The sequence below is a fragment of the Neopelma chrysocephalum genome, unplaced genomic scaffold (assembly GCF_003984885.1).
Source record: "Neopelma chrysocephalum unplaced genomic scaffold, ASM398488v2 Primary Assembly neopelma1_23b, whole genome shotgun sequence".
NCBI classification, from domain to species: domain Eukaryota; kingdom Metazoa; phylum Chordata; class Aves; order Passeriformes; family Pipridae; genus Neopelma; species Neopelma chrysocephalum.
In genome coordinates this window covers 13,952,180-13,973,657 of record NW_020897692.1, presented here as the reverse complement: position 1 = coordinate 13,973,657, position 21,478 = coordinate 13,952,180, and the positions used below count along the sequence as shown (strand labels likewise).

Below are 21,478 nucleotides of genomic sequence, written 5' to 3'. Positions count from 1 at the left end.
ATTTAAAGCACGTGAATGGGGCAAAATATACTATCTCCATATGCCTTTTACCACCTTAATAAGCATATGGAGAATAAACACATGGGGGAAAACAATGTTGATGGATCTAAGTCATGTTCTCAATCATTTTCCTGACAAAAGAGATAGCATATATATAGGTCCAGCCAGAAAATTTGTATTTGGGTTATATCCATATGAAATTCTATTATTATTTGAAAGATTCAAAGCCGTTTTTTAGAGGTAAAAAGAATAATCCTGTCTGATAACGTTGAAGTATTGCCAGGCAAAGACAGAAGGTAATTTTCCAAGCTTAGTTTATGCTTACCTGAGGCATTTTTCTACTTCATTCTTTAATGTATATCTTTAATTGTTGTAAATGGATGTGGATTCACTGTGTTATTTTCACACCCCACAATCATCTTATAAAAGATCAGAGTTCACACTGTTTTTTACGGAAGAAACTGCATTTTTATGGGAAATATACTGCACTTTTTTATGGAAATTCTTCATTTGTTTTATCAAAATGGAACACATCGGAGTTAAATGTTGTTTTGGGCAGTATGTTAAAAGTCTTGGAATGCTGGACTTGGCAATAACAAGCAGTTCTGTTGGTTGAAATAACTGGGAAACAAAATGAAGGGTTACCTACCATGTTGATCACTTTCCAGATGGGCATAGGTAAAGCACCCTTCCTGCTGCATCTCAGTCAGTTATGGTTATTCCTGGTTCTGACAGCAGAAAGGGAAGGAATAGCAAAAATCTTTATTTAGTTGTGTCGGGACATTGAATGCATGCTATATGAAAAAGAAAACTTAAATTCCTCGTTTTGCCCTTTAACTCTTCTGACAGGTGCCAAGGTACAATTGTCCGTACAAAATGCTTTGAGCTTAATGCTTGTGTACTGTGTTTTATTAAGAAGCAGAAAGGTCACACTTTTTTTGGTACCAACTGATATTTATTTCATCAGATTCCATACATTTCAAGCCCTGTATTCAGACCTTCATATGGCATGAATAAAACCACTCCAGATATTAGTGGGCCGTGCAGGTCACTAGTTATAAATCTGACTATACAGTGTGCCCATACTGATTTGAAGCTTGAATAAATTTTGCGGTTTTCTTTACCTACTAATGCTCTGTAATGGTTCATACTTTGCACTCCTCTTTTATGTGTCTTATACTCTTTCTCAAGCAAGTTTGGATGCAACAGTCTTTTAGCAGGTCTGAATAGAGGGATTTCACTTTGTGTGTCTACCCTAGCACGTGCTTATGTTTACTTCAGTGTACTGAGCAGTACTGGATATTTGGGGCCTTTTTTAGCTTAAATGGAAGAAATAGAGTTTGCATGAAATAAAGCCCCATAGCATTAACATTTAAAGCTAACAATAATGTAAAGTACAAAGTACAGTTTTGCAACAACATAGAGCATTCATTCTGAATAAACCTACTTACTTTTTCTGCATTACGTGATATTTAAAAGCTAAATTTCAGTAGCAACGTTTTTTGGTGACAATTCAATATTTTGTTCTTTTTGTGGGTGTTCTGTTTGTTTGCAGTCAGATGAGTGAGCCTCATAGCGGTTTGACGCTCAAATGTGCCAAGTGTGGAGTAGTTTCAACAACAGCTTTGTCAGCCACCACCGCCAGTAATGCCATGTTAGTCCTGATCATTTACATCTTCTTGTTACAAATCTTTTACAGTGCATGTGAGACAATAGTTTGATGATGAAAACTGTGTTTGCTAACACTGTATATAGTGCTAAGCACATTTAAATACTTTTTAACAAAAAATAAAGAAATTGCAACTGTGTTTATTAACTGAATACAGGATATTATATAGAACATAAAGTATGAATGTTACATTCTTGTCTGTGATTTTCAAGTTAAATTGATTTAAAAAATCCTTAAATATGTTTTATATTAATAGTGAGTTTTCATTAATTTTTTACCATATTACAATGCTGCTTTTCTCCTTTTTTTCAATAGGGCATCCCTTTGGAGTTCCTGTGTGGTGTTACCACTTCTAGCCCTGACTTGGATGTCTGCAGTTCTGGCCATGACAGACAAAAGATCAATATTATTTCAGATACTTTTTGCAGTATTTGATTCGTTGCAAGGCTTTGTTATTGTCATGGTCCATTGTATTCTCCGAAGGGAGGTGAGGAATGGCTTCCCAGTTTTTCTGAAGGGCTATGCTCCTGTTGATCTCTCAACTGCTCTTTAATGTTATATACAGCTTACTCTGTGGAAATATATTTCATGGAAAGAGTAAGGTATTTTATGGTGAGATGTATAGGAATGAGTGAAAGAGAGAGGGGGAAGATCAGTTAATGCCAAGTGCAAAATGTCTTTATAAAACTGTACCAACTAATTCAAGGTGTCTTTTGATCAATCGCGAGTACAGTTTATTTTCAAGTGTTAGGCTTTCCCAATATTGTGAGTATATGGAAATGTGAATGTGAATGCCTTTCTGAAGACAAAAAGCTATGGATTTTTACACTCTGTAAAATAGATTCAAATACAAAATTATTTCTGCTTATACTGACCCTGAAAGAGGCCACAAGGAGATGATGTGTTATATTCGTGAAGATATACCATTCTACAAACTCAGGTACATACTAAAGTTATGGGAACAGCAAGGATGAAGACAGATGAGTGCTTTGAGAACAGTGAGGACAAGCCCTGGCTTGCCCTTCACAGCTCAGTGCCACCTGCCTCAGGATTCATCACCACTGAAATCTGAGGGCAGAACTCTTACACAAGTGCTCTTTAATCTGGCTCTGGTGACAGCTTCTCTAACCTATCTAACCTGCTAACTAACCCCACATTTTTATTGAGATGGATTTGAGAATAGTAGCATAACAGCTTTGTTGACAGATCTGTGGTAATGGGGCTGTCTATCAAAAATGAGCAGGTGGAGCTGGACTGGAGAGTAGTCCTGGTCCACTAGCATATCTGTGGGTTAGTCATTTATCAGCTTCAGGATATTTACCACACCAGTAAACCAAATTATCCTGTCCAGCATGGTTCCCTGTGACTGACGAGTTATTTGAAAGGACCTCGGGGCTAAAACAACCAGAAAGATGTTTCAAAAAGGGTTTATTGTCAACTCCAAGTGAGGAATCTCACACAGTGGTTTCCCTTTCCACTGACACCCTTTAACACTGAAACACTGAAACACTGAAATTTAGTATATTAATAAAAATAATTATGAATAACATAATTTATTCAAGTCTTTCAGTACTGCACCACTTTGCATGAGCTTTATGTCTCTATCCTGCACAGAATGCATAGGTGATTATCTTATCAAAGATTTAAGTTTTCAATTTTTAAAGAAAAAAAATCAATAACTTGCAGAAATTGGCACATTGTGCTGATTCCTTCCCCTTAAGTCATACTGTTAAAGGCGATGAACGTTTGTATTTCTTAGTTTGTCAGCTTTCCTGTTGGAAAGGGCTTAATCCTTTAATACATTTCTTTTTCTTTTGACTTTCCTTTTTGTTCAGGATAAAAATATATGCAGAATAAGATAATACTCAAGACAAATCTATTTTATCTAGAACTGAAAGTCATCATTTTGCATATTCTTTTAGTAAAATGGCAAGACACTGCACCTATTTTCAGTAGAAAGAGTAGTGGTTTCATACTGTTTTTGCTGTCTATGAAATTTGTGTATCCATTGGGATTTATTAATTAACTTAGAAAGTGCATACCACCTCCCACTTACTGTCCTAGGGAACAATTTTTGTTTTAAAATATATATCTTTAGTTCAAGGTTGCATGTGAAACATTCAAAACCAAAGCAGTATGACAGCATTATGTTTCACAGAGTCATAGAATATCTCAGATAGGAACAGACCTATAAGGATCATCGAGTCCAACTCTCTGCTCCTTGTAAAACTTCCTGAAACTAAACCATGTGACTAAGAGTGTTGTCCAGACACTCCTTGAACACTGATAAGGTTGGTCCCATGACCACTCCCCTGGGAAGTATGTTCCAGTGACTGACCACCTTCAGAGTGAAGAATCTTTTCTAGTGTCCAATCTGAATTCCCCTGTTCATTCTATTTCCTCATGTTCTAATTCAATTTCCTTGTGTCTTAATTCCATTTCCTCGTGTCCTTTGTAAGGATTCAGAGACACAGCAACACAGTCTTTGATTTTAATGTCATTAAATTTTGTCAAAAAACAGACCAAAATTCATGAGAAATTCTAAATGTAACATAGCACAGCACTGTATAAAATATAAAATTAAAAAAAATTAAAAATCAGACATTGAAATCTGCATCAGTGCAGTAATGCAGAAGATTATTTGGAAAAAAATGTATTTTGACTAATGATGAAAGATGAAAATCAACAGACATCTTCCAACAATTCCCTAAGCCTTGAATTAAAGACAGGTTTCTTACTCTAATGACAGCTCTTTGCTGCAATGCTTCATTCCCAGGTAATGTTTTGATAGCGCTGAACTGCTCATAGAAACATTCTTGTCTGACCATACTTGCAGGGAGGACTGTAGTGATAGAGGTGGAATTAGTATTTTCTACAAGTAAACTCAATTTTCAAACGCATAGGATACCTTGACTGGAACCAATTTTAACTCACTGTTTCTAGTGCAAGCAATATGAAAAAATATCTGATTATAAATATGTTCATACAGGAATTTAGAATCTTCATTGTTTATGTGTAGGCAATCGGTAGTTATGGTTTATTTTATTTACCACTTTTTTAGCAAATCACAGTTATATATATATATATAGAGAGAGAGAGAGATAGATCGATATATAGATATGTAAAATCTAACTGCAAAGAATCATTACTCCCTTTAAATTCTTAGAGGAGTTGTTCCAGCAAGTCAGTCTCAGCAGTTACTCATCCTGGTTCTAACACTTAGATTCTAGAAGAAAGGCATTGATACAACGGGTAAATAATCTGTCTACATAGTATTTAAAAAAAATGGCTTCATGAGAAGATTTCCCAGTGAGGTCCGAAAAGCACCAAGGTTTGATTTGGTTCTCCCTTGTCAAAAAGGAGGAGTAGTTTTTCTTCAGTCCTGCCAACTTAGGGAGCAGTAAATGTACAGAGACAACTTATTCACTAATCAGTAGACTATCTCCAGTCAAGCTAATAATAGTGATGGTGGTAGAAGACAAAGAAGCTTAAGCATATTGCTGATTGACCTCTTATTTGACAGAACACAATGAATCTTCTTTAGTCCTCCAAATTTAAATTGCAAACTGGACAAAACATTTGAGGAATTAATTAAAGTAATATTTTTCATATGGGAAAAGTAAAGTAATAGAAATGTCTTCAAGAAGAGGAGTAAAAGTTGATGCACTTGAAACAATTTTTGTTTCAAGTCTGCACTTACTTGGTTCAGATTGCAGCAGCAAAGACATAACTGTTCACTGCAACAAGCTACTACACAGAAAGAGTTGTAACTCCTGTAAGCTATGTTTCAATGCGGCTCTAGAGAGTCTGGTTTTCTAGCTCCAGAGACCCTTAGGCCAAGACAGTGGCCATCATGCAGAGTGTGCAATGCTGTCTTTGCACTGCACAGGTTACCTTCCAGCTGAAAGAATAGTCTGTTACTTTTGGTTGTCTGCAAAAGCATTTAGCTCTGCCAGTACTTGTCAGGGAAATCTTGCCAACATATTTGTCACTCTTGATGAAAGCTACAAAGCTATCTCAGTTATAGCCTACAGGATTGATCTAATATTTATAGCGTGCCAGCACAGGCAAAACAATAATTCTGAGTGTCAGGAAAAAAAAAGTGGAGTGGAATATACCACCATGAAATTCAAACAAAGAGGAAAGCCCTGCTTTAGTATGCCTTTATCGTCATTACATTAAAAAAAAGACACAGTTCTACAATTCTATATAAAATCCCCATTTTTCCTCTTAGTTAAAATTAGATATAAACATAAATGATGGAAACATTTGTTCCTTTCTCTAGTACTCTGTATTGAAGATCTTGTGTGACAGGGCTGCATTAGGAAGCCGACTAAGTGTTTGTCTTAGTCGGCATTATGTGATGTGTCATCTGTTTCTCTCCTCCATCAATTCAGTGTCTTGTGGAAAAAAATTAAATCTTTCTATACTTCTGTTTCCTAACTTCTCAAATACATATAATGCTTCTTAAGCATAAGACCTCTTATAGACCATTTGGAAATTTTGGAAGAAAAAATGCAAAATAGGGTTAGGTATTATTGCTTTATGTTGTCTTCTTAGCCCAGAGAGCCTAGGGCTGTTTTTCTTTCCTCACCTCGCTGTTTAAACTTCTTATTGGGCATTGGAAGATGGTGATGTATGTGTTACAGAAAAGAGAATGATAGGAGAGGTGTAGTGTGTTGACCCTAGCCAGATACCAGGTGCCCACTAAAGCCACTCTCTCACCCCCCTCTAACACTGGACAGAGGAGAGAGAAAGAAAAACAGCTAATAATTCATGAGTAGAGATAAGAGTTGGGAGAGGTCAGTGACTGATTACCTTCATGGGCAAAACAAGACTCAAAGTGGGGATAGTACTTATATTTATTACTAAAAGGATAAGAGCCAAAGAGTGAGAAATAAAACAGTCTTAAAAACACCTTGCCCCCACCCCTCCTTCCTTCCATGTTCTCTCTCCTCCCCCTCAGCGGTGCAGGGGGACGGGAATGGGGGTTACAGTCAGTTGTTGTTTCTGCCGCTGTTCAGAGAGAGGAGTCCTTCCCCTGCTCCTGTGGGGTCCCTCCCACAGGGGACAGTCCTTAATGGATCTCTCCAGCTTCAGTCCATCCCTCAGGCAACAGTTCTTCCCAAAACGCTGTCCTGTGGGTCACTCCTCCATGGGGTGCAGTCCTTCATGGATGAGCTGTACCGACATGGGTCCCCCACAGGGGCCACAAGTCCTACCTGGGAAAAACCTGCTCCAGCATGGGCTTCCCTCTCCACGGGCTGCAGGTCTCCAGCAGGACCCCGCTCCATCCTGGGCCTCCCATGGGGTCACAACCTCCTTCATGCATCCACCTGCTCCAGCATGGGCTCCTCCCTGGGCTGCAGGTGGGTCTCTGCACCCCGATGGTCCTCCATGGGCTGCAGGGGCACAGCTGCTCCACCAAGGTCTGCACCACAGGCTGCAGGGGCCACAGCTCCAGCACCTGGAGCACCTCCTGCCCTCCTTCTGCACTGACCTTGGTGTCTATGTTTTTATTCCCGTGTTCTCACTCTGCTCTTCCCTGGCTGGAATTTCTTCTGCGCAACAATCTTCTGCTCTTAAATATGTTATCACAGAGGTGTTATTTTTGCTCCTAATTGGCTCAGCCTTGGCCAGTAGCAGGAAGTCCATCCTGGAGCCGGCTGACACTGGCTCCACGGGACAGGGGAAGCTTCTAGCAGCTTCTAACAGAAGCCCCCCCTGTAGCCCCCCCCACTACCGAAAACCAGCCACAGAAACCCACTACAAGAGGTTAGCCTCGAAGCTTCTCCATCTGAGCAAAATAGTTTGCCTGATCTGCTTGAACACAATATGCTGTAAAGCTGATTTGAATCACACTCAGTAACTCCTTTTAATTCTGGTGATGGGAAGAATCCATGTGTATTTTCTTCTTTAGCTGTGCTCTGCAGAGTAGACAGCATTGGGATTAAATGCATCGTTGGTGTCTAGAGCCCACATTTCTATATTGCAGGAGAAAAATAAAAAGTACATGAGTAGGGCGAGGGTAAGTTATAAAAGCTTGGAGCTGGTTACTGTTGCTAAGGAAACCACTTCCCTGGTATCTGCACGTTCATCACATCTGTCTCTCCTGCTCTGCCTGGCTCTAAGAAAATCTTGTCTCTTGATGCTAAAAGGAAGGGAGAGAAAACAAGATTATGTTTCAAAGTAAAATGCATAAAATGTAAAGACAGCACAGCCTTTACATACTCAAACAACAATTTTGAAGAAGCAGTTTGAGAAAACTAAGCTGGTATTTAGAAAGTTCAACCATTTTGGTTTTGACTTGGGCGAGGACACCTAGAAATTGCAACATATGTCAATATGATGAATATGGCTACATTTGACATTCTGTTAACATGTTCAAATCATATGCTGCTTGCACTTCAGAAACGCATGTGTATTTAAGAGGATCCTAAAATTAAGATTCACTGCTTAAATACAGAAGATAGTGAAAGAAGGATGTGAAATGCTTGAGATGTCTGGAGCTATCAGAACTGGGAAAGCTCTACCAACACAGTGTCCCAAAAATGAGGAGGCCCACTGAACAGAGTGAGATCAAACAGTATGTCCTGATGTAAAAATGCTTTGGAGCCAAACATCATAAGCCTTGAGATCAGATTCAGCACAGCTGGGGATGCTTTGGAGGGAATTTTTATTTTATTTTTTGTCAATTCACTGTGCTTATCCGAGTGCATAAAACTCTGAAGTGTGACCTAACTTCAGCATTCATAAAGTGAGAGAAGACTTGGATTAAATTTGCAGCAACTAGGAGATGCCAAATTAAATTAACATCAAACACACGGAAAACCAAGGCAAGTGTGGTGCCTAAAATCAAAATCTGAGTCTCAATACAGCACACTTTAAATTACCACATGTAGTAAGTCTTGGTGTTTTTAAATTAATTGAAACCTTCCCACCTTGCTTCACTCTTCTTTCTGCTCTATATTTAGCTTTCTCCACCTGCAACAGTCACTTATCAAGACTGCAGAGCACTCACTCATTTAATGGTTGAGCACTTTAAAATAATGCTTTGTAATTACAAAATTATTTTTTCTACTTCGTTTTCCCTTTTGTGATAGCTCCTAAACAACTTGCAATAGAACATGATGGACTGAAAGGGGACAGCTTCTCATCATGAACAATTAATGATTTATCCTCTTCTGCTCTTCACAAAATATCCATGAGTAGAAGAAATTGTCTCGCTTTTGATTATTCTGATTATGACATCAAGTAATTTTTACAGATAATAAATTAATGTAGTTTTTAATAGGCATTTCATTGAGAATACTTTCATTTTCAAACAAGAAATTATATCAGTTTGTTTTGATTGAAGATCACCCAATCAAGTTCCTGTTTTCCAAGTCATTCTTGCAATCAGGTATATGATTACACATATATAATATGGACACTTGTGTTTCTGTAAACAACATTAACATTGTAAAACTTTAGATTCCAAAAGTTGCCTTGCCATCCTTATTGTAGTACGCCTGAGAAAGCAGTAAAATATATTTGCATTCTACTGTCAGCAAACAGGAACAGCGTTTTCATTTTGAATGTGCCTCTCTGTTGAACCACATCTTTCTCACAGAAGTGTTGCATAATAATATTTCTTTAGATACATGTTCTGCCCAAAATGGAAGTAAAAATAGCCCTTCCTGTGACAAGATAATTCCTCAAATATATTGTATTTTAGGGACAAATCTTCAAATTACTTTATGGATCATATAAGTAAACATTAATTTCTGAGGAATTCCTTTTCTACTTTCAAGAAATCTGTTGCTGTGCAAAGAGTCCACTTTCCTTCTTTTGCTCACACTGAAGATATTTCTCTGACCTGACTTTTACTCCTAGAGAATATGCATGATATGTGTGGAATATGTGGAATTAGAGGTTATAATAGAATCAGTAGTATCTTTCAAATAGACTTATTCTTTAAAGGAGAGCACCATGTGTCTGATTACACTAACTGTTAAGAACTATCTTTCAAGAATCTTATTTTTATGGGCCAGAAGATACATTTTATTTTGCAATGGTTAACAGTGTATCTATTAATCCTGTTATCAGACCTGTATCAAAATGAATGACAAGACAAAGCCAAATACTATCACTAAGACAGATTTGGCTTGAATACCATATCATCACTTGCTAATTCTGGTAATAGGTGAATCTAACTCTGTGTTCTTGATGTGATAGACTGACAGAATTTGTGGCAGCCACAAAATATAGCAAATGTAAAAAATGGCAGAAATAGCCGTTTATGTTTATTGCTTCTGATTTATTAAGTGTGGTAAAGAACCATCATGTATTGCATTCCATATGGTTTAATTAAATCTCTAATAGGAGTAGATTATATTATGCTACACAAGAATCAGTTGGTATAAAGTATTGTCTTCACAGGTTCAAGATGCATTCAGATGTCGGCTGAGAAATTGCCAGGATCCAATCAATGCAGATTCTTCAAGTTCTTTTCCTAATGGACATGCTCAAATCATGGTTAGCTTTTATTTTCTTTTTTGACTATGAATTTAGTGTTCCTAGACAAAAGCAAAAGCTTACTGTATATATGTGGCAAGTATGCATAGCTGAAATATTAACACTGTTTTAAAGCATAAGTCTGTTTAGGTCATTATCTGCTTGCTTAAATCTCTTACCAAGTTTTAAATTATTGGTGTGATTATTTAGTGGAGCACAGGGAATTAATATCTTTCACCAGTGCTCTTTAGGACAAAAGAGCATTCTTTCATGAGAGCATGAGAATGTGAAAGTAATCTAATAATATATCATGACTTTTTCTACTGTTGGTGTAAAGAGTGCTGATGCATTTGGGAGTCTTCCTTTCATGAGGCCTTAAAAAATGTTCTTTTCAAACTAAGTCAGAGAAAGCGCTAGAGGTTCTACAGGGGGAATCTATTTAGTGTCTTGAATTAAGAAGATAGTGAATGACTCAGTATGTCAATTTGGATTTACTAATATTGTTAGGTAGTATATTAAGACAACATATTGGTCTCTTCACTTTCAACAGCAGTTTGTCATTGACTATAATGGGGACAGAATCAGGCCCTAAAAATATACAAGGCTCAGCAAAATCGCAAGACTCATCAAGGAGATGCCCTTCAAAAATGATGACTCAAAAAAAGAATTTAATGTTTGGACTCCACAAGCAAGAAAGAGATCTGTTTTATTGAACATTTTGCATGTAATAAACTTCTTGTGGAAATAAAAAAAAAATTAATTGAATTCTCTAACAGAATAAATAGTTTTGTTTAACTGGGAAAAGCGTGCTTTGATTTCCAGCTTTTAAAAAAATTAATTCTAAATTCTTACAAATAATATTTGCACAATGAAATAAATAATAGTTGTTCTATTACAACTAAAAAATTTTATGTGATTACATAAGAAGTAAGGAATGATAGAATGTTTTATTACAAATAAGCATGTAATAACAGATTAATGATGTTACAAACAGGGTGGACTAATTGGGTTACACTTATTCACAGTAATTTGTATGCAGGTTATTTTTCATAGTTCTGTTCATAAAATTACTATGAAAAGCTTTCTTAAAGAAGATCCTTAGATGAGATGTAGAAGTTATTCTTCCATATACATTAAGAACTACACACTGTATCATTTTATTAAAATTATATATTCTACTTCCACCTATTTTATTTTATTTTTTCTGGTCAGGCAGCATACTTTGAAAACCACCCAGTTATACTTTAGGAAACTTTGTAAAGTTCTGCTGTTGTAAAACAATACACTTCACCTTCTCAGCAACAAGAAACCACTTTTAAGAGACTGTGACCCTGTAAGTAGGACATTTTGGAAGTGCTAGTTGCCAAAAATGTATTGCGGTTTATTTTTTAATTAATAATGGCTTTTCTGTTTCATTGTTTCTCATTGCAGACTGATTTTGAAAAGGATGTGGACATTGCTTGTCGGTCAGGTAAGAACATTGAGAGAATATTTAGCCAATAAAAAGAAGTCTCGTACTAGTTTCTTATGAAGCGAAAACCAGAAAAAAATCAGGGTTTAACCACTTAGAGAAAATATTTATAAATGCAATCAAAAAGAAAAAGTGAAAAGTGATGTCACTGTATGAATACATTTATTTCATATTCTTACAAAAGCCTTTAACTAGAATTCAGCAGCTGAAAAGTAACCAAGTGTGATTGTCTATTGGAAAGCAAATAGTTTTGGAAAGAAGACCTCTCTTAACATATTAAACTTTCCTTGCCCTGTTACACAAGCAAATGTGATACAATCATTTTGCTATAACAAAACAAAAAATAGGGTATCTTAACAGCTATGTATATGAAGGATGCATCAATTTGTGTTCATTTTAAAGAGGGTTTGTTAGGACTCTGAGTGAAATCCACAATAGTTCAAGGCAATTAAATTTCATTCCTCAACTTTGGTTTTTTTAAAGATGTTTCAGTGGTGTGATCTTTAATTAGTCAGCTATGTTTGCTTCCACATATTAAAAATAACACATTTTCAGCAATTTATTTGCCAACCTTGGTTAAATAAAGTACAGTGTGAAATAAATGACCATTTAAACCCTACAGAACTTTATAAATCTAGGAGATATTCCCAAAGGACAGTTCTTCCTAGGGCAGCAGTCCTGCCTAGACACCCTCAGTTTTCAATGAATGGAGAGAGAAAGAGAGAGAGGGTGTCTTTTTCACAGAGTCAGGGCAGAAGCCTGACTTAGCAGTTCTGCATCACCCACCTGGGGAACACTCTCTCTTTTTGCTGGCTGTATGGGGAGCCAAGAAAGCTGATCTCATTAAGGTAAAGTCTGGGTTTCCAGTCACCCACCTTTAAAAAACTGCCAATTGAGTTTCTTGCAATATGATATTAGTTTTTCCCTATAGATCAGTTTTAATATGCACACATATTTTGAAGGGAATAGGATAGTACATTGTAACACAAATGCATGTCTGTCACCATCCAGTGCAGACAAAAATCAATATCCACATAGCTCCTACTTCTTACCTTTGATAACATAGCGCTGCAGTATGGGGAGCCTTGTCAGAGGCATCCTTAAGGAGATGGACTTTGAATGCAGTTATGAGCAGGCTTTACTAGATAAGCATTTAAACTCACTTTCTTTTAATGAAAAATTTCGGGATAGGTCACTGTTTGAAATGTCTTAACAAGTGTCACTGGAAACAATGAAGCAGCCACTGAGTTCGGGTGCTTGGAAACAATGAAGCAGCCACTGAGTTCGGGTATTTGTGCACCGTTGTTTAGAAGTAAATTGGTTTTTTCATCATGGACAAATGAGAGTTACTGTGATGTAGAAGAGTGGGGTGCCTTATAAGCTGCTTGCTATGGAAAAAGGCAGTGAACTGACAGGACTGGGGGATCTGGGTCATCAGAGCCCTTAGGCAGCTGGAAGGGATGTAAATGTAATACCTGAGATACTTGAAGTTGTCCTTCTGTCTCAACCCATGAGCAGGATTTTATTGTGCAAACTAGCACTGGTGTGAATTAAAATATTTTCAACCAGGACCAGAAAATACTTGCACCTAGCTGGAATAAGCCCAGTAAAAGTGGGTTATGACTCTTCTATAAAACATGTTTATATCCTTTATAACCTTTTCAGATGCAGCAAAATGTTCTTTCTTATACCAATGGATTTTCTTCCCAGTGTGGTAATTCTTTTGTCACTTCTTTTTAAAACATAATTTATCAGAGAAGAGTTTTTAAAAGCCAGTGAAAAGGAACATTTAGGAGCTCAGGAACACATGCTCATGGTTGTAATCTTATGGTAGGTCATTACAATGGATTGACAAAATGATTCTGCCTTACAATCTGTTTGACATTTTCCAGGAGGTTACGTGGAGTTAATAACGGCAGTACAGATGTCATAGTATATTTTTTTGGAAAACCCTTAATGAGTTCCACATGGCAGGCTTTTGCTTAGGCTGTAAGTCACCTAATATCTATGTAAGGCAGTGGGAATAAATGAAGGAGTGTTTTTAACTTATATAAATGACTGAAGCTTAGTCAGAAATCTGTGTCAATTGTACACAGCAGATTAAGAGATGTTGATTTAAAAAAACAAAACAGAACAAAAACAACAAAAAAAGCTCTTTCTAAAAATTATTTATAAAATGAGAGTTTTTAATTGGATAGAAAAAGATTTAAGAAGATGCACTCGTTAAGGAAGCGCTGCTAGATAAAGCCTCAAGTAGCGTTAGGTAGACATGGTTTCATGTTGTAAGAATTATTTTCTCTGACCCACAGTTCTGCATAAAGACATTGGACCTTGCAGAGCAGCTACTATAACAGGAACACTTTCTAGAATTTCACTGAATGATGAAGAGGAGGAAAAGGGACCAAACCCTGAAGGAATGAGCTATTCAACCTTGCCTGGAAACATCATCTCCAAAGTCATCATCCAGCAACCAACAGGGCTCCACATGCCTATGAGTATGAGTGAACTGGCCAATCAGTGCTTGAAAAAAGACAACAGTGAGTTGCGGAGGACTGTGTATTTATGCACTGATGATAATTTGAGAGGTGCAGATATGGACATAGTCCATCCTCAAGAACGGATGATAGAAAGTGATTATATAGTCATGCCCCGGGGCTCAGTAAATACCCAGCCATCACTGAAAGATGAGAGCAAAATGAATATAGGCATGGATACCTTGCCTCATGAAAGGCTATTGCACTACAAAGTTAATCCAGAGTTCAATATGAATCCCTCTGTAATGGACCAATTTAATATCAATTTAGACCAGCATCTTCCCACCCAAGAACATATGCAGAATTTGCCATTTGAGCCCCGCACAGCAGTGAAAAATTTCATTGCCTCAGAGCTGGATGACAATGCAGGATTATCAAGAAGTGAAACTGGATCCACAATATCAATGAGCTCTTTAGAGGTCAGTGGTGCATAAACAAATTGCATGCTCTGTTGTTCTAATTATATGATAAGACAATAAATTGTGTCTTGTGTCTAAGGGGTGAAGCTAATGTTTTAATTCAGTATAAATTGTTGTTTGGGATCATACACTGCTGTTCATATTTCTCTTATTATCAGAAGTGTTTATACCTAGAAAACAAGACTAAAGTTTCAGAACCAGTCTGTATGAAACAATATAGTTCTGGAGATTTAACATTCCACACGACTGCTGAGGATTTCGTGACCTACCAGGTAAAGTCCACTGGAAAATTCTGTGTTGCTATGAGAAGAAAAACTATTCCTGCAAGATACAAGTGCTAATCATTGGCCTTACCTGCAAGCACATGCAGTTGAAAATATTTGCCATTTTATTGCTGACAATCATATCTGTCTCAGATATGATAGGTCTGATTCTGCTCTCATTAGTGTAAATCTTAGATTCTTCCATCCAATAGTTCACCATTTACTGATCTAGTTTTGTTTGCATGTGTGTGCAGGCATTGGTACAACTGATGTGTGCAGTAGGTACAGGTGGGCTTCATGTAGAGTATGCTAGATTCCAGTCAGATTGCAAAAGTGAACTGAAAAGCCTTTAAAAGGGTTTCAGTTATTACTACAATCTGTCTGTGAGATTTAAGCGTTATGAAAGTGAAAATTATTTAAATCATTTCTTAAGACCTAAGCATCAAATACTGCCATTCCTATTAAGCTTTTACTTATGCAAAGCCAGCAGTGAGGTGGAGTTGATTTCATACTTGGGCCTCCTTAAGAATTGGAAATACATTTCACCAGCATTTCAAATATTGTGAAACACAGCATTTTGTGAGAAAGAGAAAGACAAATGAGAATTACATGGTACTGACACATTCTCTGAAAGAAGTTACAGGTGGAAAAAAATTCTACTGTATGTGCAATCTGGAAGCCATTAGCTATTACTCTGAAGTATTTGGACCCGTCTGTGAAGGGAAACAGAGACTTAGCCTGATTGTTCAATTTTTTAGACACAGAACTGTAGCTGATATTTCATAAATGGTGCATACTTAACGGATATTTCTTTTAAAATGGAGTTGAAGTTTTATGGAGAGTTTGGGCAGAAGAATTTAGAATTTCTTTTCAAGAGGTGTCTTTACAAGCTTTGAAAGTGAAATATTTTCAGTTCTGTTTATATTGAGCGTGTACCAAAATAAGTTTTTACAAGACTGGATTTAACTGAAAAATTAATTGAAAATGAAATGTGGGGATTTGCAGTAATCAAAAATTATCCACGTTTTGGTGGTTGTTAAAGTGAATATGTATGAACTCGGACAAGTTTTCAAAATTATGTCCAAAAGATAATGTAAGTGCTTGCCCACTTAGTGCTCAGACAGACAGGTTCTTTCAAAGTAAGTTTGCATTGTTAAAGGAGTTAACTGCCCTCAGTTCACGTATGTTATTTAATAGATATCAGGTGGTACACAGGAGTTCTCAAATTTAATGCAACCCAGAAGCAGGGTAACTACGGTCAACTTCCAATATTATCCTCTCCCACCTATCTACAGTACTGTCTTTCAGATAGTTTTTGTCAGCTATAGAGACTCAAATCCAGTCCAGTTAAGATTAGACATATGGATGAGATATACGAGGAAAGTTCATAATTCCTTGAGAAGATAGATATACATTCCACCATACCATCCACTCTAAATTACTCTCTGGTGATACTACTTTCTTTCCATTGCTGACAAATGTTATCTAGGACACCTAAAAAAAAAAAGGTAGACCTTATTCAAGTTGTAAAAATTGGGACAATATTTACTTCATCTTACACAAAATTACAGTTCCTGAGGCCTGAAAAATCTGTGAGTATAATGTACTGCTCCTTTAAATTTATTTAACTGTATTTATATCATATTTAAAGTTTACCTCTAAGATGTGATGTACACACCAAATCTCAATCACTATTCTGTATATCCTTTTTATGCTCAGAAAAGACTAATAAGTATGTAGTAGAAAATGTAGTAAAAAATAATAATATATGATAGTAAATATTTAGTCTCTTTTAACTTGGTAAACACTTTAGGTTTAGAAGTCTGTATTTTGGTCCAGGAAGCAGTTATGTTATTAAAGCTCATTGAAGACAGCATAATCTCATGTTATATGAAAAAAAAACAGATATTAGGGCAGATCAGAAATAAAAGGAACTGTTTCGGCTTTTGTGTCTGCCTTTGTGGTTCTCAACTCTACTTGATGATATAGCATTACTTCATCTTCTGATAAAGATGTGCTGCACTGAATTGAAGATAGGAACAATAAAAAAATATATATAGAATAAAATCAGCGTCTCAAGCAGATCCTGATAAGCAGATCCAGCCAGACAAAGAACATGACTGTGTTTTTACATATGCAGTGTATAAGCAAGGGTTGAGGTAAAGCTCCAAAATGGTATTGGCTGGAGCTGACCAGCTGGATTAACTTTTGTTGCTGCCTTGAACAAAGTAAAGAGAGCTCAAGTGATTTATTTTTTTTTTAGAAGATTGCAAGACCTTTCAAAAGACAGAGTTTTTCTGACATGATGGAGCAGCAAAGCCTGCAGCAGGACATTCAAGAGCATCCTGCCCACAGTTTTCTTGACTAGACCACCTCTAAAGGTGAAGATCTGGAGCAGTAGGAAGCTTTCCTCTCCTCTGTTTATAGTGGAACACAACTATAGTATCAGCAAAAAAAATGTATATCCTGACTTTTAACTCTGCAGGGAGGATCCATCAACCTCTACCATTAGATATCTAAATTTAGGCATTCACTGTATAAAATGGAAAAAGAGCTCTTCATATTTGGCTCCCCTTTAGAGTCAATCAAGACAAATAGCCATTTTTAGGCCACTTTTAGACATCTGCTCCAGGATGAAGTAAATCACATGCCTCAGTGCAGGTGTTGCTTTTCAGATTCCATAATGGAAGTCAGAATGAGTAGTTCAGACATGAACATCAAAAATGTAGATGTCCTAAATTGTCAGATGAATCCTACAGTGTGCCACAAACTTTCTTCTCGAACTTTTATATCTACACATTTTTTTCCTCAAGAAAATGCTTAGATGGGAACAATTACATGCTTTATTTTATATAGAAGAATTTCAGTTTTCAAAAGATAGTCTGAGAATGCTGTAATATTTACATACAAGTATAGCCCAGATAAGTATAAATTTAAGGATCTGCAGATTCACAATGTGCAAATCAGTGATTTTTATTTTATTTGGTATGTACCCAACAGTACCCATGCGATTATAGACACAGTCAGGCATATTAATACATCATAGAGTTTCTGAGGTGGAGTAATCAAACATCTGGCTAATCTTCTGCACATCCCTTATACGGATGGATTAGAACTGGCTTTGCTACCTCGGCATCAAAGTGACTTGGAGTGTGCTCCTTCAGTTCAAAGTGTTTTGATTTTAATGAAAAAAACACTCAATACAATCTTTTGGAATCTTGTTTTGAAAATGTACACTCAGAGTGATGTGCTCATTAAAATGAAATTACTTTGAAGTGAAGTATTGCATTCCCAGCTACTTAGATGCAGAGTAAAGTTGGGAAGTTTAGATCCAGAGGAAGAACCTGATGTGAGCAACATATCTCCAGGATAAGTAATTCATCTGTTTTTATTGTGCAAAAAAAATGGAAGAGGGAGTAGATACCTGCTGCCGGACTATGTGAAGAGACTTGTATCATTACCTTTGTGGAAGAAGAATGAAGGGTTCTTTCAAGGGAACTATGCTTAGTATAGTGGGAGCAGAAATGGAAAAGAGCTGAACAGAGACAAAGACTTTAAATCATTATAAGGCAAAGGACATGCAAAGCCAGGCAATAGAAACATTTATTAAAGGGAATAATGATCATCTGCTTTATAAGAAAAGGAAGGAAAGGACTTCACAAATTATTTGCCATGTAAAGGACTGGAATTCTCTTTCCATTCTTATATCTTCCTTCTTTATTTTTCTGTCTCAGTTTCTGCTATGAGATGTTTACGTGGAGTAAGTTTGATTGTGTGACCAAAATAATCCTTCTGTATTCTGTATTCTTTTATGAGAGCTCGTAATACTTTCAAAGACGGTCAACTCTGTGGTCCTAGGCCAAATCACTGACAGGAACTTTAGGAAGAAAATACTGTTCAGTTGAGAAAATAAAGGGATATGTGAAAGATAATGAAATATAAAGAAAAAGTAAAGGTGTAGATAAAAAGGAGAAAAAAGACACATTAAAAAAAGGGGGGGAATATGGCAGAAATGGAGAATAAGCTTAAAATAAAAGTATTCGGAAAAATGAAATAAAAGCTGCATGGAAGGAACAAGGTCTAAAATAATAATAAGAAAAAAACAGAAAAGGAGAGAAGAAATACACAGTTAAAATAGTCAATCTCATCACTAAAGTATCAGAGCATCAGGCAAAACAAAAGCAAAATGGTGTGAAGTCATTTTGATTTATGACATGAGAAATAAAATAAGAGAGAACAAAAATAGAGAGACGAGCACCACAGGAATTTCTTCTTTATCCTGTTTCCACATTGCATTTATTTTAAGGCATTGTGTATCTCAGATTTCTATCTCTCCCATTCCTCATTTCATTCTTCAATAAGTTGTGGAGACAGCTCTGGCCAATTTTGTGTCTCTCAGTGAAATGAAGCCTAGCCCTGTAACAACCCTCTCTTTCTTTCACGTGAGTGTCTCAGATTCCTCTGACTTCAGAAATTGATGCAGTTTATTTTCAGGTTACCCTACAGAATGCAACTAGAATCAGGCAGAGCTGATTCTAGTAACTGAAGATGTGAAGAACTGAAATTTTAGAAGAACTGAAATTTTAGTCAGTATTGCGACGTGCAGCATATATTGCAGACTTTATATTATAGTTGTTCATTTAAGAAATGCTACATTTTGCCCCAAAGCATTCAGAAACACAAAACAAGTGGTTTTGGTTGATTGAGTAAATACAAATGCAGGCTGCCTTATGAAAAAAAGGGAGCAGCAAGCCACAATAATTTGCCAGTATAGTTTTAAATTGAGATCTCTGAAATTATGTTTGTGCTGTGTTGATGTGCTACATTTGCTAGCATATTTTAAAGACATAAAATTCCCACATTAAAAAGCTATTTCACTTTTTTCATTAAAATTTACTTGCTTTATGTTTAGCTCATGTTATGAACTAATAGCCAACATAATCTTCTATTCATAAACTAGGGTGTTTTTCAGTTATATACACACAAAAGGCATTTTAAATCAAAACTGTCTATCCACATTCCACTTTTATATCTCTGAGGGCCAAAAAAGATTTTCCTTTACATTTGTTCTGGGAAAAAATCCTCCCCAGGCTAAGATCTTGTATCTCAAATATAATCTCAGAGTGAATTATAAACTGCTTATAATAAGTCTTAATATTAATGGAAGCATGGTTATAGTCCTTACTATAATATGGTATCTCTGGTTTCAATTATATTTTGCACAATGCAATATATTTTTGGGAGTATCCAATGTAATTAATCAGTGCAGTGGGTTGACTCTGGCCAGATACCAGGTACCCACTAAAGCCACTCTCTCACTCCCCTCTGGAACTGGACAGAGAAGAGAAAGAAAAAAAACAGGTAAGAATTCATGAGTAGAGATAAGAGCTGGGAGAGGTCAGTGACTGATTACCTTCACGGGCAAAACAAGACTCAAGGTGAGGATAGTACTTATATTTATTACAAAAAGGATAAGAGCCAAAGAGTGAGAAATAAAACAGTCTTAAAAACACCTTGCCCCCACCCCTCCTTCCTTCCATGTTCTCTCTCCTCCCCCTCAGCGGTGCAGGGGGACGGGAATGGGGGTTACAGTCAGTTGTTGTTTCTGCCGCTGTTCAGAGAGAGGAGTCCTTCCCCTGCTCCCGTGGGGTCCCTCCCACAGGGGACAGTCCTTAATGGATCTCTCCAGCTTCAGTCCATCCCTCAGGCAACAGTTCTTCCCAAAACGCTGTCCTGTGGGTCACTCCTCCATGGGGTGCAGTCCTTCATGGATGAGCTGTACCGACATGGGTCCCCCACAGGGGCCACAAGTCCTACCTGGGAAAAACCTGCTCCAGCATGGGCTTCCCTCTCCACGGGCTGCAGGTCTCCAGCAGGACCCCGCTCCATCCTGGGCCTCCCATGGGGTCACAACCTCCTTCATGCATCCACCTGCTCCAGCATGGGCTCCTCCCTGGGCTGCAGGTGGGTCTCTGCACCCCGATGGTCCTCCATGGGCTGCAGGGGCACAGCTGCTCCACCAAGGTCTGCACCACAGGCTGCAGGGGCCACAGCTCCAGCACCTGGAGCACCTCCTGCCCTCCTTCTGCACTGACCTTGGTGTCTATGTTTTTATTCCCGTGTTCTCACTCTGCTCTTCCCTGGCTGGAATTTCTTCTGCGCAACAATCTTCTGCTCTTAAATATGTTATCACAGAGGTGTTATTTTTGCTCCTAATTGGCTCAGCCTTGGCCAGTAGCAGGAAGTCCATCCTGGAGCCGGCTGGCACTGGCTCCACGGGACAGGGGAAGCTTCTAGCAGCTTCTAACAGAAGCCCCCTCTGTAGCCCCCCACCCCGTGCTACCGAAACCCAGCCACAGAAACCCACTACAATCAGGTAGTGGTGTAATGCAGACTAGAATAAGGAAAAAAACGAGCATTTGTCCTTTTACAGAGACAGAGAGAGATTTTATTAGTCATCTACCAGGAGCAGCTCTTTCCTGGTGCCAGTAGATTAGTGTGTGCTGGTGTATGGAAATTATTCTTCAGAATTCTATTTTTGTCCCTCAGCAGAGTTTAAAGTTGTTCTGGAATTACACAGAGAAGCTATGCATGATTAGCACAAAGTAAAATTGATTTAAAACAAA

The 21,478-nt window shown here is 37.3% G+C and overlaps 1 protein-coding gene across 9 annotated transcripts in view; it reads left to right on the top strand.

Moving 5' to 3' along the window:
* ADGRB3 (adhesion G protein-coupled receptor B3) overlaps positions 1-21,478 on the top strand; it is a 478,342-nt gene that overhangs the window by 439,954 nt on the left and 16,910 nt on the right. For 5 of the 9 annotated variants that reach the window (XM_027698015.1, XM_027698023.1, XM_027698059.1 and 2 more), the window contains 6 exons: positions 1,556-1,654; positions 1,985-2,156; positions 10,091-10,186; positions 11,597-11,636; positions 13,946-14,589; positions 14,748-14,861. In XM_027698015.1, the coding sequence (XP_027553816.1) occupies positions 1,556-1,654; positions 1,985-2,156; positions 10,091-10,186; positions 11,597-11,636; positions 13,946-14,589; positions 14,748-14,861 (1,165 nt within the window). The remainder of the gene's footprint in view (positions 1-1,555; positions 1,655-1,984; positions 2,157-10,090; positions 10,187-11,596; positions 11,637-13,945; positions 14,590-14,747; positions 14,862-21,478) is intronic. The other 4 variants (XM_027698080.1, XM_027698050.1, XM_027698070.1 and 1 more) reach the window with 2 other exon arrangements.